The sequence below is a fragment of the Perca fluviatilis genome, chromosome 1 (genome assembly GCF_010015445.1).
Source record: "Perca fluviatilis chromosome 1, GENO_Pfluv_1.0, whole genome shotgun sequence".
Classification (NCBI taxonomy): domain Eukaryota; kingdom Metazoa; phylum Chordata; class Actinopteri; order Perciformes; family Percidae; genus Perca; species Perca fluviatilis.
The window spans coordinates 42,779,911-42,806,153 of NC_053112.1; the positions used below are offsets into that span (position 1 = coordinate 42,779,911).

General features: G+C 41.0%; 1 protein-coding gene across 1 annotated transcript; it reads right to left on the reverse strand.

Moving 5' to 3' along the window:
* Positions 1-19,018: 19,018 nt before the first annotated feature.
* LOC120565035 (piggyBac transposable element-derived protein 3) lies at positions 19,019-21,923 on the reverse strand. The gene is made up of 2 exons (XM_039810343.1): positions 21,566-21,923; positions 19,019-20,543 (listed from the first exon to the last, which is right to left on the reverse strand). The coding sequence occupies exon 2, from the start codon at positions 20,415-20,417 to the stop codon at positions 19,593-19,595; it is 825 nt and encodes a 274-aa protein (XP_039666277.1). The 5' UTR covers positions 20,418-20,543; positions 21,566-21,923; the 3' UTR covers positions 19,019-19,592.
* Positions 21,924-26,243: the final 4,320 nt, after the last annotated feature.

The following is a 26,243-nucleotide window of genomic DNA, read 5'->3' on the forward strand; positions in this document are numbered from 1 at the left end:
CCTTACCCATCTAAGGTAGAGTCTTGTGTGAGGTATAATTGAACTCAGCAGAGAGTTCCTTTTTAATTGGTGATGGTTTGACCCTCTCCCTATGGTTAAGCCACGCCCCCTTTTATAACTAATGACCCGTTTCATGTAGACCCTTGTGTGAGGTATCATTTAACTCAGCACAGACTTCCTTTTTATGGTGATGGTTTGGCCCCCCCCAATGCTTTAGCCACCCTCTTTCACATAATAACCTTACCCATCTAAGGTAAGAGCTTTTTTATAATTGAACTCAGCAGAGACTTCCTTTTTAATTGGTGATGGTTTGACCCGCTCCCTATGCTTAAGCCACGCCCCCTTTCATAACTAATGACCCGTTTCATGTAGACCCTTGTGTGAGGTATCATTGAACTCAGCACAGACTTCCTTTTTAATTGGTGATGGTTTGACCCGCCCCCTAAGCTTTTGCCACGCCCCCTTTCACAGCTAATGAACCGAATGATGTAGAGTCTTGTGTGAGGTATCATCGAACTCAGCACAGACTTCCTTTTTAATTGGTGATGGTTTGACCCGCCCCTAAGCTTAAGCCACGCCCCTTTCATAACATTTGAACAATTTAAGGTTGACCCTTGTGTGAGGTATCATTGAACTCAGCACAGACTTCCTTTTTAATTGGTGATAGTTTGACCCGCCCCTAAGCTTTTGCCACGCCCCTTTTCACAGCTAATGAACCGAATGATGTAGAGTCTTGTGTGAGGTATCATTGAACTCAGAAGAGAGTTCCTTTTTAATTGGTGATGGTTTGGCCCACCCCTATGTCCCCCCCCCCTTTATACTAATGACCCGTTTAAGTGTAGACCCTTGTGTGAGGTATATCATTGAACTCAGCAGAGACTTCCTTATTCATTGGTGATGGTTTTGCCCACCCCTAATGCTTTAGCCACGCCCTTTTTATAACTAATGACCCGTTTCGTATAGACCCTTGTGTGAGGTATCATTGAACTCAGCAGAGACTTCCTTATTCATTGGTGATGGTTTGGCCCCCCCTATGCTTAAGCCACCCCCTCTTTCATAAAACCTTACCCATCTAAGGTAGAGCCATATGTGAAGACTCAACGCACAGACTTCTTTTTTTGGTGATGGTTTGACCCGCCCCTAAGCTTAAGCCACGCCCCTTTCACAACATTTGAACTACTTAAGGTTGACCCTTGTGTGAGGTATCAATGAACTCAGCAGAGAGTTCCTTCTTCATTGGTGATGGTTTGGCCAACCCCCTATGCTTTAGTCACGCCCCCTTTTATAACTAATGACCCGTTTCATGTAGACCCGTGTGTGAGATATCATTGAACTCAGATGAGACTTCCCTATTCATTGGTGATGGTTTGCCCCACCCCCAATGCTTAAGCCACCCCCTCTTTCATAAAACCTTACCCATCTAAGGTAGAGTCTTGTGTGCGGTATAATTGAACTCAGCAGAGAGTTCCTTTTTAATTGGTGATGGTTTGACCCGCTCCCTATGGTTAAGCCACGCCCCCTTTCATAACTAATGACCCGTTTCAGGTAGACCCTTGTGTGAGGTATCATTGAACTCAGCACAGACTTCCTTTTTAATTGGTGATGGTTTGACCCGCCCCCTAAGCTTTTGCCACGCCCTTTTCACAGCTAATGAACCGTATGCGTAGAGTCTTGTGTGAGGTATCATTGAACTCAGCACAGACTTCGTTTTTAATTGGTGATGGTTTGACCCGCCCCTAAGCTTAAGCCACGCCCCCTTTCATAACATTTGAACAATTTAAGGTTGACCCTTGTGTGAGGTATAAATGAACTCAGCAGAGAGTTCCTTCTTCATTGGTGATGGTTTGGCCCACCCCCTATGCTTTAGCCACGCCCCCTTTTATAACTAATGACCCGTTTCATGTAGACCCGTGTGTGAGATATCATTGAACTCAGCAGAGACTTCCTTATTCATTGGTGATGGTTTGGCCCACTCCCTATGCTTAAGCCACCCCCCTTTCATAAAACCTTACCCATCTGAGGTAGAGTCTCTTTTGAGGTATCATTGATCTCAGCACAGACTTCCTTTTTAATTGGTGATGGTTTGACCCGCTCCCTATGCTTTAGCCACGCCCCCTTTCATAACTAATGACCCGTTTCATGTAGACCCTTGTGTGACGTATCATTGAACTCAGCACAGACTTCCTTTTTAATTGGTGATAGTTTGACCCGCCCCCTAAGCTTTTGCCACGCCCCTTTTCACAGCTAATGAACCGAATGATATAGAGTCTTGTGTGAGGTATAATTGAACTCAGCACAGACTTCCTTTTTAATTGGTGATGGTTTGACCCGCCCCCTAAGCTTTAGCCACGCCCCTTTCATAACATTTGAACCATTTAAGGTTGACCTTTGTGAGGTATCATTGAACTCAGCACAGACTTCCTTTTTAATTGGTGATAGTTTGACCCGCCCCCTAAGCTTTTGCCACGCCCCTTTTCACAGCTAATGAACCGAATGATGTAGAGTCTTCTGTGAGGTATCATTGAACTCAGCAGAAAGTTCCTTCTTCATTGGTGATGGTTTGGCCCACCCCCTATGCTTTAGCCACGCCCCCTTTTATAACTAATGACCCGTTTCATGTAGACCCGTGTGTGAGATATCATTGAACTCAGCAGAGACTTCCTTTTTAATTGGTGATGGTTTGACCCGCCCCCTAAGCTTAAGCCACGCCCCCTTTTATAACTAATGACCCGTTTAAGGTAGAGTCTTATGTGAGGTATCAATGAACTCAGCAGAAAGTTCCTTCTTCATTGGTGATGGTTTGGCCAACCCCCTTTCATAACTAATGACCCGTTTCATGTAGACCCTTGTGTGAGGTATCATTGAACTCAGCACAGACTTCCTTTTTAATTGGTGATAGTTTGACCCGCCCCCTAAGCTTTTGCCACGCCCCTTTTCACAGCTAATGAACCGAATGATATAGAGTCTTGTTTGAGGTATCATCGAACTCAGCACAGACTTCCTTTTTAATTGGTGATGGTTTGACCCGCCCCGAAGCTTAAGCCACGCCCCCTTTCATAACATTTGAGCATTTTAAGGTTGACCCTTGTGTGAGGTATCAATGAACTCAGCAGAGACTTCCTTATTCATTGGTGATGGTTTGGCCCACCCCCTATGCTTAAGCCACCCCCCTTTCATTAAACCTTACCCATCTAAGGTAGAGTCTTGTGTGAGGTATAATTGAACTCAGCACAGAGTTCCTTTTTAATTGGTGATGGTTTGACCCGCCCCCTAAGCTTAAGCCACGCCCCCTTTCACAGCTAATGAACCAAAGGATGTAGAGTCTTATGTGAGGTATCATCGAACTCAGCACAGACTTCCTTTTTAATTGGTGATTGTTTGACCGCCCCCTAAGCTTAAGCCACGCCCCCTTTCATAACATTTGAACAATTTAAGGTTGACCCGCGTGTAAGGTATCAATGAACTCGGCACAGACTTCCTTTATAATTGGTGATAGTTTGACCCGCCCCCTAAGCTTTTTCCACGCCCCTTTTCACAGCTAATGAACCAAATGATATATAGTCTTGTGTGAGGTATCATCGAACTCAGAAAAGACTTCCTTTTTAATTGGTGATGGTTTGACCCGCCCCCTAAGCTTAAGCCACGCCCCCTTTCATATCATTTGAACAATTTAAGGTTGACCTTTTGTGAGGTATCATTGAACTCAGCACAGACTTCCTTTTTAATTGGTGATAGTTTGACCCGCCCCCTAAGCTTTTGCCACGCCCCTTTTCACAGCTAATGAACCGAATGATGTAGAGTCTTCTGTGAGGTATCATTGAACTCAGCAGAAAGTTCCTTCTTCATTGGTGATGGTTTGGCCCACCCCTATGCTTAAGCCACCCCCTCTTTCATAAAACCTTACCCATCTAAGGTAGAGTCTTGTGTGAGGTATAATTGAACTCAGCAAAGAGTTCCTTTTAATTGGTTGTATGGTTTGATCCGCCCCTAAGCTTAAGCCACCCCCCTTTTACATAACTAATGACCCGTTTCATGTAGACCCCGCGTTTGTGAGATATCATTGAACTCAGCAGAGACTTCCTTATTCATTGGTGATGGTTGGCCCACCCCCAATGCTTAAGCCACCCCTCTTTCATAAAACCTTACCCATCTAAGGTAGAGCGCATAATTGAACTCAGCAGAGACTTTCTTTTTAATTGGTGATGGTTTGACCCGCACCCTATGGTTAAGCCACGCCCCCTTTCATAACTAATGACCCGTTTCATGTAGACCCTTGTGTGACGTATCATTGAACTCAGCACAGACTTCCTTTTTAATTGGTGATAGTTTGACCCGCCCCCTAAGCTTTTGCCACGCCCCTTTTCACAGCTAATGAACCGAATGATATAGAGTCTTGTGTGAGGTATCATCGAACTCAGCACAGACTTCCTTTTTAATTGGTGATGGTTTGACCCGCCCCTAAGCTTAAGCCACGCCCCCTTTCATAACATTTGAGCATTTTAAGGTTGACCCTTGTGTGAGGTATCATTGAACTCAGCACAGACTTCCTTTTAATTGGTGATAGTTTGACCCGCCCCCTAAGCTTTTGCCACGCCCCTTTTCACAGCTAATGAACCGAATGATGTAGAGTCTTCTGTGAGGTATCATTGAACTAAGCAGAGAGTTCCTTTTTAATTGGTGATGGTTTGACCCACCCCCTATGCTTTAGCCACGCCCCCTTTTATAACTAATGACCCGTTTAAGGTAGACCCTTGTGTGAGATATCATTGAACTCAGCAGAGACTTCCTTATTCATTGGTGATGGTTTGGCCCACCCCCTATGCTTTAGCCACACCCCTTTTATAACTAATGGCCCGTTTCATGTAGACCTTTGTGTGAGATATCATTGAACTCAGCAGAGACTTCCTTATTCATTGGTGATGGTTTGGCCCACCCTATGCTTAAGCCACCCCTCTTTCATAAAACCTTACCCATCTAAGGTAGAGCCATAATTGAACTCAGCAGAGACTTTCTTTTTAATTGGTGATGGTTTGACCTGCCCCCTAAGCTTAAGCCACGCCCCTTTCATTACATTTCAACTATTTAAGGTTGACCCTTGTGTGAGGTATCAATGAACTCAGCAGAGTTCCTTCTTCATTGGTGATGGTTTGACCCACCCCCTATGCTTTAGTCACGCCCCCTTTTATAACTAATGACCCGTTTCATGTAGACCCGTGTGTGAGATATCATTGAACTCAGCAGAGACTTCCTTATTCATTGGTGATGGTTTGGCCCACCCTCAATGCTTAAACCACCCCCTCTTTCATAAAACCTTACCCATCCAAGGTAGAGTCTTTTGTGAGGTATAATTGAACTCAGCAGAGAGTTCCTTTTTAATTGGTGAGGGTTTGATCCGCTCCCTATGGTTAAGCCATGCCCCCTTTTATAACTAATGACCCGTTTCATGTAGACCCTTGTGTGAGGTATCATTTAACTCAGAACAGACTTCCTTTTTAATTGGTGATGGTTTGACCCGCCCCCTAAGCTTAAGCCACGCCCCCTTTCATAACATTTGAACAATTTAAGGTTGACCCTTGTGTGAGGTATCAATGAACTCAGCACAGACTTCCTTTATAATTGGTGATAGTTTGACCCGCCCCCTAAGCTTTTGCCACGCCCCTTTTCACAGCTAATGATCCGAATGATGTAGAGTCTTCTGTGAGGTATCATTGAACTCAGCAGAAAGTTCCTTCTTCATTGGTGATGGTTTGGCCCACCCCCTATGCTTTAGCCACGCCCCCTTTTATAACTAATGACCCGTTTCATGTAGACCCGTGTGTGAGATATCATTGAACTCAGCAGAGACTTCCTTATTCATTGGTGATGGTTTGGCCCACCCCCAATGCTTAAGCCACCCCCTCTTTCATAAAACCTTACCCATCTAAGGTAGAGTCTTGTGTGAGGTATAATTGAACTCAGCACAGAGTTCCTTTTTAATTGGTGATGGTTTGACCCGCCCCCTAAGCTTAAGCCACGCCCCCTTTCACAGCTAATGAACCGAATGATGTAGAGTCTTGTGTGAGGTATCATTGAACTCAGTACAGACTCCCTTTTTAATTGGTGATGGTTTGACCCGCCCCCTAAGCTTAAGCCACGCCCCCTTTCATAACATTTGAGCAATTTAAGGTTGACCGTTGTGTGAGGTATCAATGAACTCAGCAGAAAGTTCCTTCTTCATTGGTGATGGTTTGGCCCACCCCCTATGCTTTAGCCACGCCCCCTTTTATAACTAATGACCCATTTCATGTAGACCCGTGTGTGAGATATCATTGAACTCAGCAGAGACTTCCTTATTCATTGGTGATGGTTTGGCCCACTCCCTATGCTTAAGCCACGCCCCCTTTCACAGCTAATGAACCGAATGATGTAGAGTCTTGCGTGAGGTATCAATGAACTCAGCAGAGACTTCCTTATTCATTGGTGATGGTTTGGCCCACCCCCTATGCTTAAGCCACCTCCCTTTCATAAAACCTTACCCATCTAAGGTAGAGTCTTGTGTGAGGTATAATTGAACTCAGCACAGAGTTCCTTTTTAATTGGTGATGGTTTGACCCGCCCCCTAAGCTTAAGCCACGCCCCTTTCACAGCTAATGAACCAAAGGATGTAGAGTCTTGTGTGAGGTATCATCGAACTCAGCACAGACTTCCTTTTTAATTGGTGATGGTTTGACCCGCCCCCTAAGCTTAAGCCACGCCCCCTTTCATAACATTTGAACAATTTAAGGTTGACCCTTGTGTGAGGTATCAATGAACTCAGCACAGACTTCCTTTATAATTGGTGATAGTTTGACCCGCCCCCTAAGCTTTTTCCACGCCCCTTTTCACAGCTAATGAACCGAATGATATATAGTCTTGTGTGAGGTATCATCGAACTCAGCACAGACTTCCTTTTTAATTGGTGATGGTTTGACCCGCCCCCTAAGCTTAAGCCACGCCCCCTTTCATAACATTTGAACAATTTAAGGTTGACCTTTGTGTGAGGTATCATTGAACTCAGCACAGACTTCCTTTTTAATTGGTGATAGTTTGACCCCCCCTAAGCTTTTGCCACGCCCCTTTTCACAGCTAATGAACCGAATGATGTAGAGTCTTCTGTGAGGTATCATTGAACAAAGCAGAAAGTTCCTTCTTCATTGGTGATGGTTTGGCCCACCCCCTATGCTTAAGCCACCCCCTCTTTCATAAAACCTTACCCATCTAAGGTAGAGTCTTGTGTGAGGTATAATTGAACTCAGCACAGAGTTCCTTTTTAATTGGTGATGGTTTGACCCGCCCCCTAAGCTTAAGCCACGCCCCTTTTATAACTAATGACCCGTTTCATGTAGACCCGTGTGTGAGATATCATTGAACTCAGCAGAGACTTCCTTATTCATTGGTGATGGTTTGGCCCACCCCCAATGCTTAAGCCACCCCCTCTTTCATAAAACCTTACCCATCTAAGGTAGAGCCATAATTGAACTCAGCAGAGACTTTCTTTTTAATTGGTGATGGTTTGACCCGCACCCTATGGTTAAGCCACGCCCCCTTTCATAACTAATGACCCGTTTCATGTAGACCCTTGTGTGACGTATCATTGAACTCAGCACAGACTTCCTTTTTAATTGGTGATAGTTTGACCCGCCCCCTAAGCTTTTGCCACGCCCCTTTTCACAGCTAATGAACCGAATGATATAGAGTCTTGTGTGAGGTATCATCGAACTCAGCACAGACTTCCTTTTTAATTGGTGATGGTTTGACCCGCCCCCTAAGCTTAAGCCACGCCCCCTTTCATAACATTTGAACAATTTAAGGTTGACCCTTGTGTGAGGTATCATTGAACTCAGCACAGACTTCCTTTTTAATTGGTGATAGTTTGACCCGCCCCCTAAGCTTTTGCCACGCCCCTTTTCACAGCTAATGAACTGAATGATGTAGAGTCTTCTGTGAGGTATCATTGAACTCAGCAGAGAGTTCCTTTTTAATTGGTGATGGTTTGGCCCACCCCCTATGCTTTAGCCACGCCCCCTTTTATAACTAATGACCCGTTTAAGGTAGACCCTTGTGTGAGATATCATTGAACTCAGCAGAGACTTCCTTATTCATTGGTGATGGTTTGGCCCACCCCCTATGCTTTAGCCACACCCCCTTTTATAACTAATGGCCCGTTTCATGTAGACCTTTGTGTGAGATATCATTGAACTCAGCAGAGACTTCCTTATTCATTGGTGATGGTTTGGCCCACCCCCTATGCTTAAGCCACCCCCTCTTTCATAAAACCTTACCCATCTAAGGTAGAGCCATAATTGAACTCAGCAGAGACTTTCTTTTTAATTGGTGATGGTTTGACCTGCCCCCTAAGCTTAAGCCACGCCCCCTTTCATTACATTTCAACTATTTAAGGTTGACCCTTGTGTGAGGTATCATTGAACTCAGCACAGACTTCCTTTTTAATTGGTGATGGTTTGGCCCACCCCCTATGCTTTAGCTACGCCCCCTTTTATAACTAATTACCCGTTTCATGTAGACCCTTGTGTGAGATATCATTGAACTCAGCAGAGACTTCCTTATTCATTGGTGATGGTTTGGCCCACCCCCTATGCTTTAGCCACGCCCCCTTTTATAACTAATGACCCGTTTAAGGTAGAGTCTTATGTGAGGTATCAATGAACTCAGCAGAAAGTTCCTTCTTCATTGGTGATGGTTTGGCCCACCCCCTATGCTTTAGCCACACCCCCTTTCATAACTAATGACCCGTTTCATGTAGACCCTTGTGTGACGTATCATTGAACTCAGCAGAGACTTCCTCATTCATTGGTGATGGTTTGTTCCACCCCCTAAGCTTAAGCCACGCCCCCTTTCATAACATTTGAACAATTTAAGGTTGACCCTTGTGTGAGGTATCAATGAACTCAGCAGAGAGTTATTTCTTCATTGGTGATGGTTTGGCCCACCCCCATGCTTTAGCCACGCCCCCTTTTATAAGTAATGACCCGTTTCAGGTATAGTCTTATGTGAGGTGTCAATGAACTCAGCAGAAAGTTCCTTCTTCATTGGTGATGGTTTGGCCCACCCCCAATGCTTAAGCCACCCCCTCTTTCATAAAACCTTACCCATCTAAGGTAGAGTCTTGTGTGAGGTATAATTGAACACAGCACAGAGTTCCTTTTTAATTGGTGATGGTTTGATCCGCTCCCTATGGTTAAGCCACGCCCCCTTTCATAACTTTTGACCCGTTTAAGGTAGTCTTATGTGAGGTATCATTGATCTCAGCACAGACTTCCTTTTTAATTGGTGATGGTTTGACCCGCTCCCTATGCTTTAGCCACCCCCCCCTTTCATAACTAATGACTCGTTTCATTAGTTGTGGCATAGTTTGGACATGTTTTGGGTCATTATCTTGCTGTAGGATGAATCCCTGACCAACTGCATGGCGCTGCAAAATGCTGTGGTAGCCGTTTTGGTTCAGGGTGCCTTTCACTCTGTACAAATCACCGACCCTGGATCCAGCAATACAGCCCCAGACCATTATGCCTCCTCCTCCATGTTTGACAGTTGATGTCACACACTGAGGAACCATCCTCTCGCCTACTCGACGGCGTACAAAAATCCTGCGTGATGAACCGAAGATTTCAAATTTTGATTCATCAGTCCATAACACCTTCTTCCAGTCATTGACAGTGTTTCTTTGCCCAGGCATGCTTCTTTTTCTTATTCTGACGTCTTAGCAATTGTTTTCTTGCTGCAACTCGATACAGTTGAAACTGAGTCTTGCTTGTTAAGCTGTGCTTGAAGCTGTTGTCCTGTGAGCCGCATATTATGCAAGTTGTTGACTCTCAGAAACTCAGAAGACTTTATTTTCATGTCAGGCACGTCCATTTTGCTCAGCAGGCTACAATAAAGCTGAATTCAGATCTCTGGCTGACATAAAACCATGCCCAAAGAGTGCAGCAAGGCACAAGATTCTAGAAAATCTTGATCATAGTGATGATTAGACGTAGCATTTTACTATATCGTCTGATGTTTGAACTCAAAAAATATTTGAGATACTGTGTTGGACGCCCCAAAACTAGCTACACACAAGGAATCCCTAAAATATCTGTAAATTTAAGTTCAGATGACAAATCCCATCAGAGCACAGAGACTAATACTAAACTAAAATGGTTAGATGAAGTCATATGCACAAGTGCCCGATCCCAAGGGTTCCCAAAATAATCCATACATTTCATGTGTAATCATATTTAGCAAATAACATAATTATAATCTTTTAGTCCTGTTAAATTTTGCTAGGGTAGTATAGCAAAGTTAATGTGTACTGTGTCATTCATATAGGGCATTTTTAAATGATTGGAAACTTGACAGATATTTCTACTGCCATCAGTGTTCAAATTATATTGGAACAAAAGAATGTGGTTTGACACAGTGCGTTCTGTGTGAGGCAGAATTTGATGTGGATGCTAGTCTACAAAAGGGTTCATATTTTTTGGTTATCAGTTTAGCTTTGCAAATTAAAGTTATTCTGGAAAATCCCAACATCAAAATCCAAAGACATCAACTCCAGGTTTAATTTGTGATATGCAATGTGGAGGGGAGTATAGGAGGCTCAAAGATAGTGGTGAAATAGGTGATGATGACATAAGTCTGATCTGGAACAGTGATGGGATCCCTGTTTTTAAAACCTCTAGATGCCAAATATGGCCTATTCAGTGCCAAATAATAGAACTACACCCTACAGACAGGAAGAACATATGTTATAACGGCACCCTGTTGACATATTTCAAAGGCACAACTCCTGTCCCTGTCCAAATAATGAAAAGATACCTTAGGGAGAGGAGTCTCACAAAGAAAAGAGCAACAGTGATTCATAATGCTAATGAGTATGTCAAAGATCTTTTCTATGAACTACAGGGTAGAAACTGTTCAACTGACAAATGAGTTCAGATCAGTGCCCATGTCAGAGTTTTTGGTAAACCAGTACAGACAGATGTCTCGGTTTTACTCATGCTTGCAATAGATGACCTACTGGGTGTTGGAGTGAAACAAGCCTCCTACTACAACCGTTTCATTGTGAATGGAATACTGTATCACTCTGACACAAATGTCCGCCTACAGAAAAGAATCAACTCTGTTGTTGAGTTGCAGAATGGCGTATTAGTCAGAATTATGACTTTGGTTCTTATGCAACACACTGTTTTGGTCAAGGAGCTTGTTAAGTTTGATGATGATGGTAACAGTGTAGATAAACAAAATGAACTTACATGTCTTAGTCCACACTGCAGCATTAAGCATATGACCCTAAAAAGTGTTTGCATTTTAGCATATTTTATGACAGTACTTTGATATGCTAATAAAAGAACACTTGTATTTTAGTGCACTTTGTTAAGAGGTCACTACGATTACACTACTGATGAAGTGAAATCAGTGTACAATTACACCAACTCTAACTATGCAAATAAGTGTACTTAGTACACTAAATTACCACTATACATTTTTGTATTTAAACATATTTTATGAAAGTACTAAAATACCCTTATTTTAGAGTGTACTGTAAAAAGTGTACAGAAGTCACACTTTTAATGAAGTGAGATCATAGTACACTCCAAAAAAAATATATACTTTCCATAAGTACACTGAATTGCCACTCTAACACACTTAAAAATAAATATAATTAAACTTCTATACAATTTAAAATACATTAACAACAGAGTGCACTTTCAAAAAGTACATTTAAAAAATAATTTGATTACTGGTAAATTAGTATACTTACTTTTTGGACTCTGAAATTGAACTTAATTACATTTATTTTGAAGCATACTTTTAAAAAGTACATATTAAATACTCTTTAAATGAAGCACAACATGTAGAAGCATACTTATTTTATACTTCATGTACTTCATTCATATTTCTAATACACTAAAGTATACTACCTTTTTACCTGGGCAGGCTATCAGAAGTACACAGAAAGATTTCACAGATATTGGGCAAGAGAACAGAGTAGGGGGAAAAAGGTATCTCTTGTAATGGTAGACAGATTCACAAAATGGGTTGAAGCGATACCAAGTAAAGATGAAACAGCACAGACAGTTGTAAAATGGCTGAACTAGTACCCAGATATGGCGTACCACGCACAATCAGATCAGACAATGGATCTCATTTTGCTAACAAACATCTACAGAAAGTAGAAGAGGCATTAGGGATCATACACAGATCCATATCTGTGTCAGTTTATACTACCAAAATACTACTATGGATAGCCATATGGATAGCCATACTCGTTATGTTGTTATTTTGGTTCATAGATACCAAATATGACAGAGGAAGAAGGTGACTAGAACAAAGGGACAGATCACATTGTCATTTATTAGGGGAAACACAGAAGCCTCAGAAGCAATGTATCATTTCAGATGCTACAGAAACTACAATGTATTTTTGTACAAATCAGATGAACATGACTGCACAGGAAACAGCCAGTTCAGACTGGATACAAGCATTTCTGTACAACAGTGGTGGAGGAGAGGTTGCTAAGAAAGCAGAAAGTGCTTAAGCTATCAAAGCTGAATGCACTGTTCAAGAAATGTGTCCATGAAACAGAAGGAATTGACATTTGACAACTTACATGCATCAAATCTGGTAAGCTGTTCAATTTCATTGCATGGACTACAGCCATGACAACAGATCCCTCTACTGACATTGAAAGAGTGAAGATCAGACAATGGATCTCACATAAAGTAGAAGAGGCATTAGGGATCATACACAGATCCATATCTGTGTCAGTTATACTACCAAAATACTACTATGGATGCACATGGAAGGTCTGGATAGGTATGCTAATATATATAGCCATACTCGTTATGTTGTTATTGTGGTTCATAGATACCAAATATGACAGAGGAAGAAGGGAGGTTCAGGCGACTAGAACAAAGGGACAGATCACATTGTCATTTATTAGGGGAAACACAGGCACAGCCCTATTGCGATCTATGCAACATAGTGCCATGCACCACCAAAGACAGGAGAGAGGAAGTCACGACCAACTCAGACTCAAGTGGTGTGGCAGTTGGAAGTGTGCTAACACAGGCTCAGATTGGGGTGTGAACCATATGATACAATGCACCTTACAATAACACGTAGGGACCTGTTGTTGGTAGAAAGCAGGAAGGACGATGCCAGGAACAGAAATGTAATGTAATGTATAATTCTATGTTAAGTCTTTACAGTGATGTGACCATGGAAAGTGATGTCTGCCAGATATAAGCCAGAAATATTCAGTCTGATGAGAGAAGCCTGTGTGCCTGCTCAACTTTTTACTTAACCCTTATGTGCTGTTGGGGATGTTTTCAGCCACTAAGGTAATTTTGAGTCTAAATTTGGCCATAACTTTTTCCGTGTTACAGCAAATGGAATGATTTTCACTGACAAATCTTATATTAACACATATTTTAGGAAAATGCTTTGAAAATTTTCCAAAACCCAAGAGTACACTGTGGGCAAATTCACCACCCTTTCGTTATATTCGTGGCTGAAAACAGCCACTACTTTAAACTACTTTAAAAATGTATCAGATAAATATTTTTTTGCATCTATTGATCAACCTCAGTCCTGATCAAAACTACTAAATTTTCTAAAAAAAGAACTGGATTTTAACTCTTTGATTACCAATTTCATAAATGATGTCACAGATTTGGGAAAAAAGCACACAAAATGACTGATTTTCAATATAAAATGTGATTATGGACTGGATTTTTTTTTTTAAACCTTTTATCACAGTCTTGGGCATGTCAAAGATGACAAACAACATTGGTTTTGATGCATTGTTAGTTTTTGTGCAGGATTAGATTTGAACTTTTTCTCCCTCATTTACTGTTCGTGGCTGTTTTTGCCCCATTGACTTCCATTATAACAACATTTTTTGATGGCAAAGATTGCAAATGTAGTATTGAGAGCTGAGGTTCATGTTTTGGTTTTCTCAGGTCGCATCAAGGTGAGTTCCCACACTCTCACACACACTTTAATATGCTATTATACTCCATATAACTCCATGTACAATCCAGAATCTAAGGTTTTTTTTGCATAGGCCTATCTAAATGGTTAATGGAGCCACCGTGGCAAACCGGCCACCAGACGCTTGCTGACGAGCCCGCCATCTGGGCCTGACTCCAGACGGGGCCCCCGGGCTTCCTCCGGGCAGGGTCACTTCACCGCTTCCTCGTTGTTTTATAGGGTTTTTGAACCATTCTTTGTCTGGCCCCTCACCTGAGACCACTTTGCCTTGGGAGACCCTACCAGGAGCACAAAGCTCCAGACAACACAGCCCTCAGGTTCATAGAGACACACAAACCTCTCCACCACGATAAGTAGACGGTGGGCCGAACGCGTTTTTCGTGTTGTTGATCGATCTCCATATCGATGGAGATCGATCAACAACACGAAAAACGAGTATACGATTCTTTTAAGTAATTATATTAGTCAAATAATATTTGTTGGCAACTGTAGTTTGATGCTATATTTTCACAAACGTATATTTTGATTGTCAATCTGCTTAGGCAAATCGCGGGACAGCTCTAGTAGCTGAACCAATCAGATTGTAGTTTTTAACGTCATTAAAAATTCTAACCAATCTCAGACGGCCAGACTAGGACCACGAAATGGGCGGGAGTAACCGAGTAACATAACCGTAATCAAAGCCGGTCGCCGTAATGTTACATTGTAGGCCTATAATCTAACGTAATTATTTTGACACTTTACCTTGGATATGGAGTGTTGTGTGCATATTACTAGCACAAACATCATACTCTTTTCAGTAACAAGTTGGATCAATTTTGTACAAAGTTCTTTAGAGTGGGTGAATTTAAATACAAAAGAAAGCCAAATCGCCGAAAAAGCTGTGGAAAAATATGAAATCACCGAAGGCCACATTCCAGATGTGCCAATTCATGTTGGCTACCATAGAGAATGCTACATGCAGTATGCTAACAAAAGAAATATTGAGAGAGCCAGCAAGAAGAGACAAAAGACAGTACAGGAAGTTGAAGGTTTGTAGTGGTTAAGTGTAGTTGTTTGACCTCATATGTTTGGATAAATCATGGTATAAATGCTTAGAATTCATTTTAACCCCAAACACAAATTACAGATATTTACATCTCAGAGACAGTGAAAAATCATAGAATATAATTATATAATGTAATAACACATATATTAAGTTAAATATATATTTATTCTTATAAAAGTTGAATGTATTGTCTTAGCATGACTTCCTTTATAACTAAATGACAATTCAACTATTTGATCAATCAAGGCTTTAGTAGTAGTAATATATGGCAGTAATATGTATATAAAATGGTAGAACATTTAACATATAATTTTAACAATATGTAGATCCCGACGAAACAATGCACAGAAAAAACAAACCCTGCCCATGTAAACTTAGCTAGGCCAGACCATTAATGTAATAGGAAAAGGGCCAGACAGAGCCCTGTGTCTTAATTGACATTTAAGTCAAGGTAAACTAATAAAAAGGCTACTATAGACACAGCGACACAGACACATTTTTCAACATACAGCGACTGAAAATATGCACCACCAAACCGTTGAGCAAAACATAAGGGGTTTATGATGAACCGTGAAAAACAAAGAGCATTTTCATTGTTTCAGGAGAATAGATGTGTCAGGATTTAGTCAGATCAGGTCAAGATATCTCACAGCAGGGCTGAGGATCTGGGATTACCTGGGGAGACAGAATTATCAGAGTTGTAAACAGTGTAGTAATATTATTGGTTCACAGTCTATGAATGAAGATTTGCATTTATGAGGTGCTTACTAAAAAAAAAAAAACTAGATGAGCCCAGATTAAAATGCCTACAGTAATCACACCTTGTGTCATATGAATAATAAAAGCATATCATTAGGGCTCAGCAGTAACTTCAAGTGGTTATCCAATTTGGTATCAGCTTGTAGTTGCTGAAACTGAAAATAAGGTTGACATTTTTAGCCAATTTATGTCATGAGTAATTAATACACTAAACAAAAGAAGAAAACGTATTTCAGTAAACAATTATGTTTGTTTTATTTGACAATTTAAAGAATTTTAATCTCAAGTGTTGAAAAACTATAAAGTTGGAAGCATTACTACTACTACAATCCATGCAGTCATCACATTTTTCTGTTTTTCCCTTATCTTTTCCATTACAATATATTAGATGAAGAGGCATATACCCCCATTACAAATGATAATACGCCAACAGAGGTTAGAGTTCTCCGCTCAACCACAACCAGAGGTTCCGGGTCATCTAAAAAGAGCACCACATCTCCTTCCAAGGCAGTGATATGCAGAAGTGATAAATAAATATTTCACCTAAAAATATAACCGTAAGAGGGTGGAGGAGAATATTCAAAAATGTGAAATACTGACACTTATAAGCTGCTTCTTGCAGCAGAGTCACGCAGGGATGAAAATCTGCTACTACAAATACGTGGAATGGACCTTGTTGCCTCAGAAGCAATGTATCATTTCAGATGCTACAGCAACTACAATGTATTTTTGTACAAATCAGATGAACATGACTGCACAGGAAACAGCCAGTTCAGACTGGATACAAGCATTTCTGTACAACAGTGGTGGAGGAGAGGTTGCTAAGAAAGCAGAAAGTGCTTAAGCTATCAAAGCTGAATGCACTGTTCAAGAAATGTGTCCATGAAACAGAAGGAATTGACATTTGACAACTTACATGCATCAAATCTGGTAAGCTGTTCAATTTCATTGCATGGACTACAGCCATGACAACAGATCCCTCTACTGACATTGAAAGAGTGAAGATCAGACAATGGATCTCACATAAAGTAGAAGAGGCATTAGGGATCATACACAGATCCATATCTGTGTCAGTTATACTACCAAAATACTACTATGGATGCACATGGAAGGTCTGGATAGGTATGCTAATATATATAGCCATACTCGTTATGTTGTTATTGTGGTTCATAGATACCAAATATGACAGAGGAAGAAGGGAGGTTCAGGCGACTAGAACAAAGGGACAGATCACATTGTCATTTATTAGGGGAAACACAGGCACAGCCCTATTGCGATCTATGCGACATAGTGCCATGCACCACCAAAGACAGGAGAGAGGAAGTCATATACATATGCGTCACGACCAACTCAGACTCGTGGTGTGGCAGTTGGAAGTGTGCCATAGCTAACACAGGCTCAGATTGGGGAAATGTGGGATGTGAACCATATGATACAATGCACCGTACAATAACACGTAGGGACCTGGTGTTGGTAGAAAGCAGGAAGGACGATGCCAGGAACAGAAATGTTTGACGTTGAAGGATCCAAAATGCAGATCTTATGTTATGGGATTGTATGCTGAAGGGAAAGATACGTTAGGATAGTCCCTCGATTCGAGTTACAGACCCATGGAGTAATAGTACACTGTCCACATCCATTACTGTCCAGGTTGATGCAATGAACACAGGTATGGGTGTCCTGAAAGACTCTAAAGGGCCATTAATAAAATATTTGAACCTAGAGGACTTTACCATTGAGGAAAGGTTGGAGATGGAAACCGGTTTCACACCCTCAGGTAACACGTGGCTCAAAATGATGAAATATACTGCTACAACGCATAAAATGTCTGACTGTGTTATCTGTGGTAAAGCAAGACCTCATTTGGGGACAGTACCATTCCCACTCTCACCGGTGGACTATTGGTTATAATTGTATGTTAAGTCTTTACAGTGATGTGACCATGGAAAGTGATGTCTGTAGGACTCTGTCTATACTTGCATCACACAATCCAACAGCTCTACCATGAATGTGGGACACCTACCTAAGAAGTTTTGTATGTACACCTACAACACATCTTTGTTCGCTCCCAATGTCACACAGCCGAGGTTTAATCGTGTGTGCCACATGTTTGGAGATGCTTGTTGGACATTTATTCCCAATAATACTGCCCCAGATGGTAGCATCACTAGAGCCTTGGAGGGGTTGACCTCTCTAGCCAATGAACTAGCAGAGAACTCGGGTGTGGCTGAAAACCCCATCACCTGGAGGACGTTTTTGGCAAATAAAAAGCAATTGTGCTCTCCATGCTTACGTCCTTGGCAGTGTTTCTGGGCATATTGGTGTGTTAGGGATGCTGTTGCATCCCTTGTTGTCGCACTCTGGTGAACTGGTGAACTGGTGGACTGACCAATCTCTGACCAAAAAAGATCCCCAGAAAGATGCTCCTCCAGCATACTCCATGCCCCTGTTGGGGATGGAGGATGGTGATGAGACTGATTCGGACAATGAAGGAAGTGAATCACCAATGTAATGCTATGCTATATTAACCTTGCTTCTTCTTCCCTTAGGGCGGCAAACTGTTTACCAGTTTGAGGGTCATATAATCCGAAACTTAGTAGTATTCACACCTGAGGTGTGAAAAGGGGGATCTGTAAGAAATAAAAAAATCAGTCAAGCTGGCTATGCTTTATGAGGATACAAATTATAGTTGAATAGTATTGTGTGTTTAGTGTGTTTAGTGGAAGAGCACTGTGACAGAGAGTAACAAGAGTGCAGCTAAAGTCTGTCTGATGAAGAGGGCGTGTGCCAAAAGACTGGGACCAACCAGGTCTGTGCACCAACCAGGGGACGCCAGGTCTAAACCACGGTACTCCTCCAACTTTTAATAAACAAATCAAAATGCTCTTAGAGACTGATATATGAATTCATGTATAAGCCAGAAAAATTCAGTCTGATGAGAGAAGCCTGTGTGCCTGCTCAACTCAGACCCGTGTACACGCTTATGCTCTTATGATTTTACTTAACCCTTATGTGCTGTTGGGGATGTTTTCAGCCACTAAGGTAATTTTGAGTCTAAATTTGGCCATAACTTTTTCCGTGTTACAGCAAATGGAATGATTTTCACTAACAAATCTTATATTAACACATATTTTAGGAAAATGCTTTGAAAATTTTCCAAAACCCAAGAGTACACTGTGGGCAAATTCACCACCCTTTCGTTATTTTCGTGGCTGAAAACAGCCACTACTTTAAACTACTTTAACCCTGTAAAGCCTGACCCATCAAAAAAATAGTCAGAAAATTCAAATTTTTTGGAACTGAGATGTTTATTAAACATTTTAACAAAATCCCCAACAAATATTTTGCCATATCATTTTGTTTATGATATATTTTTTGTATCACATTTGATACATTGGGTATTTTGGGCAAATGTTTGCTCACAAAATGGTACAAAAACAAATTTTGCTTATAACACAAAAAGGTACAAAAACACATTTTGCCTTAACATACTGAAAATATAGAACATTTCAGGCAGTTTTTGTCTTTATTTTCTTTTTTACATTCAACTTTTTACTGCCTTTTTATTTCACTTTGTGGTAGGCGCAAAAGCAGTTTCTGTCCTTGTTCAGGCAAAGATGCACCTTACACTTCTCACAGTAGACATGTGAGAAGTTATTGCCGGTGCAGTGCTTGCATCTCTGTCGGGTTTCCCATGTAGGAAAATGATCAATGCCATCCCTTCTCACATCAAGAGGCACACTGCAGCTTGGCCTTTTACGGGGTGGAGTCACTTCTGGAGAGGATAGTGGCCTGCCACACTTGACTTGGCCTTTCCTGCGCTTGTGAGAGAAGTGCCAACCAAAGCCTGAAACCTTCGTAGAGCCTTTGGTTTCATCCGGGGCTCTAGCTTCTTCTGGTCTCTTCTGTAGAGGTTCCATGCATTGATGAGTGCCACTGTAACAGTGTGCCACCAGATGTACATGTACCATCTTTGGGATCTGATGCTGAACTTATAAAGTGCAGACAGCATATCTAGGAGATCAACACCTCCCATGAACTTGTTATAATTTTCAACAATGGCTGGTCTGGGAACCATTATGTGAGTTTTGGATTTGCGATCCCAGCGTTTCACACTTCCCTCAGGTTCAGTGCCCACAAAGGAAGAAATCAGGTTCACTGCTTTGTTTTCGTACCATCTTACAATGATGTTGTTGTCCTGGTTCACTCTGAAGTCCATTGACCCTCTTCCTTTTTTCTTCAATTCTTTTTCATCCATCATGGTGCAGTCTCTCACCCTGTTCATCCGGACCGTGCCAATGTAGTGGATTCCTCTCTCCTTTAGGTGTTGCACCAGGGGAACTGATGTAAAGTAGTTGTCTGCAAAGACCTTGTGATTTTTTCCTGCTGGAAGTGTTGATGTCATTTTCAGCACAACTTCGCCGGTAACACCAACATCAGACTTTTCTCTGTCTGGATTTTCTGCACCTTGACAAACATCAAAGTCATATAGAAAGCCACTTTGTCCAGCACGTCCCCACATCTTGAAACCCCATTTGTGAGGTTTTGTAGGCATGTAGACACGTAGATGAGATTTTCCCTTGAAAGGCACCATAATTTCATCAACGGCATGGCATTCTTCAGGTGGTATGCAGAGAAATTTTTCTCGCAGGTTTTTTAACCATGGTCTGAGCTTCCACAGTTTATCTTTCTTTGCATCATCAGTTACACTGAGGTTGTCCTGAAAGTGAATCATTGTCAGCAATTTCAGAAACCGATCTCGAGACATGACATCACAAACTGCAGGGAGCTTTTCTCCCTTTCCCAGTAGGCTCTAACACAAGACATCTGTACTAACCCCATATGCATGTACATGCCTAGAACCTGCTCTATCTCTTTGGCAGTTGTGTTTACTGACTTGCCTGTTTTTTGTACACTGTACAGATTTGTGTGTTCTGCAATTTCCTGTAACATTTCATCACTGAAAAAACTGTTTTAAATACATGTATGGTGTCCAGTCACACCTGTCCTCTGTGCCTTCCTCAACACATGCAATGAAATCGACAGATGGAGCTTGATATTGTTTTTTTCTCCAGCTGTATTCTTTCCTTTTTGCATTGCCCTTCACTGGCTCATTTCTGATTGTGTCCTGAGTTGTTGTTATGACATCAACTTCCATGCTTGTCTGGGCTACCCTTTCATCTTGATATTCTTCCTCATCACTGCTATCTGAGCTTTCATCATCATGCATGGACTTAGGAGTCCATTCCTCTTCCTCCTCCTCATCATCTTCCCCTAACTCCTCCATGTCACTTGCATTTCCATCTAATATCATGCTGATGACATTTTCAATGTACTTTCTTTTTCTCTCTTCTTCCTCTAGTCTTTTTGACATCTAAAAATACACACATAACAAATTGGTCAATATAGCATACCAATTATGATTTCAGGGGGAATTGTTATACTGAAAATACACAAAATGTATTTTAAGATGGCATTTCAGTCATTAATTACATTAATTAAATCATCAAAATAGTGTGTGTTTGTATTTTGGTAAGGATGATGTTGATTACATTACAAAAATGTGAAATGACCGTTCAGGGATACAGCACCTTAAATACCTGCAGTATCAAATCTGATACACACTTTTTTACCACGATTTAACTGTAATATAAATAAGGAATTGTTAAGTAATTATGCATTGTTTCAAAAAAGGAGATATTTATTTTAAAAAATTAGTAATAATATAAATGTTATTCTTACCGTGACTTCATTAGCAAATAGTTTCCTGCCAAAAGTGTGTGGAGGATTCAATGACGGCAGCCATTTTGAAAAGGCCAAAAAAAAGCCCTCCACTTCTTGCAGTGGAATGATAATCCACTAGAGGGCAGAATACATGTATCATATACAACAGGTGTTTAAGTAAAGTATTGATAACGTTGATTAGATGGAGGTTTCAGAAACTTGCGTAGCAAATATGATACAAAAGGTTCTACAGGGTTAAAAATGTATCAGATAAATGTTTTTTTGCATCTATTGATCAACCTCTGTCCTGATCAAAACTACCAAATTTTCTAAAAAAAGAACTGGATTTCAACTCTTTGATTGCCAATTTCATAAATGATGTCACAGATTTGGGAAAAAAAGCACACAAAAAGACTGATTTTCAATATAAAATGTGATTATGGACTGGATTTTTTTTTTTAACCTTTTATCACAGTCTTGGGCATGTCAAAGATGACAAACAACATTGGTTTTGATGCATTGTTAGTTTTTGTGCAGGATTAAATTTGAACTTTTTCTCCCTCATTTATTGTTCGTGGCTGTTTTTGCCCCATTGACTTCCATTATAACCACATTTTTTGATTGCAAAGATTGCAAATGTAGTATTGAGAGCTGAGGTGCATGTTTTGATTTTCTCAGGTCGCATCAAGGTGAGTTCCCACACTCTCACACACACACAGACACACACTCACACACACTTTAATATGCTATTATACTCCATATAACTCCATGTACAATCCAGAATCTAAGTTTTTTTTTTGCATAGGCCTATCTAAATGGTTAATGGTGCCACCGTGGCAAACCCGGCCACCAGACGCTTGCTGACAAGCCCGCCATCTGGGCCTGGCTCCAGACGGGGCCCCCGGGCTTCCTCCGGGCAGGGTCACTTCACCGCTTCCTCGTTGTTTTATAGGGTTTTTAAACCATTCTTTGTCTGGCCCCTCACCTGAGACCACTTTGCATTGGGAGACCCTACCAGGAGCACAAAGCTCCAGACAACACAGCCCTCAGGTTCATAGAGACACACAAATCTCTCCACCACGATAAGTAGACGGTGGGCCGAACGCGTTTTTCGTGTTGTTGATCGATCTCCATATCGATGGAGATCGATCAACAACACGAAAAACGAGTATACGATTCTTTTAAGTAATTATATTAGTCAAATAAAATTTGTTGGCAACTGTATTTTGATGCTATATTTTCACATACGTATATTTTGATTGTCAATCTGCTTAGGCAAATCGCGGGACAGCTCTAGTAGCTGAACCAATCAGATTGTAGTTTTTAACGTCATTAAAAATACTAACCAATAGCAGACGGCCAGACTAGGACCCCGAAATGGGCGGGAGTAACCGAGTAACATAACCGTAATCAAAGCCGGTCGCCGTAATGTTACATTGTAGGCCTATAATTTATACATCTAACGTAATTATTTTGACACTTTACCTTGGATATGGAGTTTTGTGTGCATGTTACTAGCTGTACATCAACAAACATCATACCCTTTTCAGTAACAAGTTGGATCATGTTTGTACAAAGTTCTTTAGAGTGGGTGAATTTAAATATAAAAGAAAGCCAAATCGCCCAAAAAGCTGTGGAAAAATATGAAATCACCGAAGGCCACATTCCAGATGTGCCAATTCATGTTGGCTACCATAGAGAATGCTACATGCAGTATGCTAACAAAAGAAATATTGAGAGAGCCAGCAAGAAGAGACAAAAGACAGTACAGGAAGTTGAAGGTTTGTAAAGCAGCTTTATAGTTAAGTGTAGTTTTTTAACCTCATATGTTTGGATAAATCATGGTATAAATGCTTAGAATTCATTTTAACCCCAAACATAAATATTTACACCTCAGAAACAGTGAAAAATCATAGAATATAATTATATAATGTAATATATATATTAAGTTAAATATATATTTATTCTTATAAAAGTTGAATGTACTGTCTTAGCATGACTACCTTTATAACTAAATGACAATTCAACTATTTGATCAAGCAAGGCTTTAGTAGTAGTAATATATGGCAGTAATATGTATATAAAATGGTAGGACATTTAACATATTTTAACAATATATAGATCCAGACGAAACTATGCACACAATAAACAAACCCTGCTCATGTAGACTCTGCTAGGCCAGACCATTAATGTAATAGGAGAAGGGCCAGACAGAGCCCTGTGTCTTAATTGACATTTTAGTCAAGGTAAACAAAAAAAAGGCTACTATAGACACAGCGACACAGACACATTTTTCAACATATAGCGACTGAAAATGTGCGCCACCAAACCGTTGAGCAAAACAAAAGGGGTTTATGATGAACCGTGAAAAACAAAGAGCATTTTCATTGTTTCAGCAGAATAGATGTGTCAGGGTTAAGATCAGGTCAAGATATCTCACAGCAGAGGATCTGGGATTACCTGGGGAGACAGATTAGCAGAGTTGTAAACAGTGTCGTAAAATTATTAATTCACAGTCTAATAAATGAAGATTTACATTTATGTGCCCAGATTAAAATGCATACAGTAATCACACCTTGTGTCATATGAATAATAAAAGCATATAATTAGGGCTCAGCAATAACTTGAAGTGGTTATCCAATTTGGCATCATTGGCATCAGCTTGTAGTTGCTGAAACTGAAAATAAGGTTGACATTTTTAGCCAATTTATGTCAAGAGTAGTTAATACACTAAACAAAAGAAGAAAACATGAATTTCAGTAAATAATTATGTTTGTTATATTTGACAATTTAAAGAATTTGAATCTCAAGTGTTATATATGATGCGCCAACAGAGGTTAGAGTTCTCCGCTCAACCACAACAGAGGTTCATCAGAGGTCATCTAAAAAGAGCACCACATCTCTTTCCAAGGCAGTGCTTGATATCAGAAGTGATAGATATTTCACCCAAAAATATAACCGTAACAGGGTAAAGGAGAATCTTCAAAAATGTGAAACACTGGTAAGCTGCTCCTTGCAGCAGAGTCACGCAGGGATGAAAATCTGCTACTACAATAACGTGGAATGGACATTGTTGCATGTATCATTTCAGATGCTACAGAAACTACACTGTATTTTTGTACAAATCAAATGAACATGACTGCAAAGGAAACAGCCAGTTTCAGACTGGGTACTGTTGTCCGCAAGGCCAGATGAAAACTCAAAAACGAAGAAATATCAGAATCTATGTCATTTCTTGCTTTACAACATATCTAGCGTTGTCAGTATTAACAAGATAACCATATAATCACTTAGATAGATGTGTTTTGAAAAGCAAACTATGTCATTGCTTAGAGTGTGTGTGTTGAAAACATATATCTTGCTTATATATTAAAACTGTCTTTTGCTTACATACTGATCTGTTTTTGCATTTTAGGACAGAAAGAGCTTTCTTTAAGAAACTGTAAGGTATAGGAAAGTACCTAGACAGATAAGAAGGGCACAGGCAGGAGCTGCGGCCTTGATGGATGCATCTGTGTGTGTGTGCGTCCTGAAGGCACATGTGTGACCATACACAGCACACGAGCTTTAGAGTTCATTAAGTTCATTACTGTGCGTTTTTTGTGAAGTGTTTCCTATATTACCTTACTAGGACAAGAAATACATAAAGTACATCCGTTTGGATAACTTTGGGGGGAGTAAAATGTTTTTTGTGTATAAATATGAGTGTTTTTGCTAAAAAAAGGGTTTTTCTCTTAGTTTGTACCCAGACGCTCTCTTCGTTGCGTCGTCTTCGACCCGCTCGTTTATGAGTGTGGGAGAGGCAGGGCCAGGAGGAAAAGAGAAGCAGCCTTAAATACCTCTGTTAGAGCGGAGGCTTTATCTTTGTTCTTAGTTTAAGTTTTATTTTGTAGACGACCACTTGCTTTTAATTTCTGCTTTTGTCACAAAATAATAAAAATCACCTGAGTCTGATTTTCGACTAGGGGAGCCAATCTTTGCCAGTTCTTTATTTTCTCTGGGATCATACCGCCCGCTGTCAAGCGGGTGGGGTTTCCCCCCTTACGACTCCTCTTTAACCGCCCGTGGAGAGTTGCCTCCCGGCGGGGATCGACTTGGACACGCGACCAAGAAGGGCAGGGCGGGCGTCCTTGAGAAGGAAGGGACCTCCGTGACCCTGGGAGGACGGCTGAAAAATCATTGGTTTTAAAGATCCCCTCGGGAAGTGCTTGTCATATACAGGGGGATAAGAGCCCGTGTTTTTGGGGACGTCTGGTGTAGTGTGTATCTAACCTCTTGTCGCCTTTGGGTTCCCTGATCCTTAGACGGAGGGCGTGTGTGTCTCTATAAACTAAATTAATCAGGGAAGCGTCAAAAGCAACTCCTTTTTAGTATAGGTCAAAACATCCGCCCCGCTGACGGGCAACTGGCGTTCGTCCGTACGGCCAAAGTAGGACCGGGGGTTTGCTGAGGGGAAGGCAATAAAAAGGGGTTGGCTCGGCCACAGCGAGCGACGCCTCAGCGAACTGCCACACCGGTCGACAGTACAAGCATTTCTGTACAACAATGGTGGAGGAGAGTTTGCTAAGAAAGCAGAAAGTGCTTAAGCTATCAAAGTTGAATGCACTGTTCAAGAAATGTGTCCGTGAAACAGAAGGAATTGACATCTCCTCTTACAAATCTGGTTCCCTTTCAGGGAGACTAAATAAAGTCATAT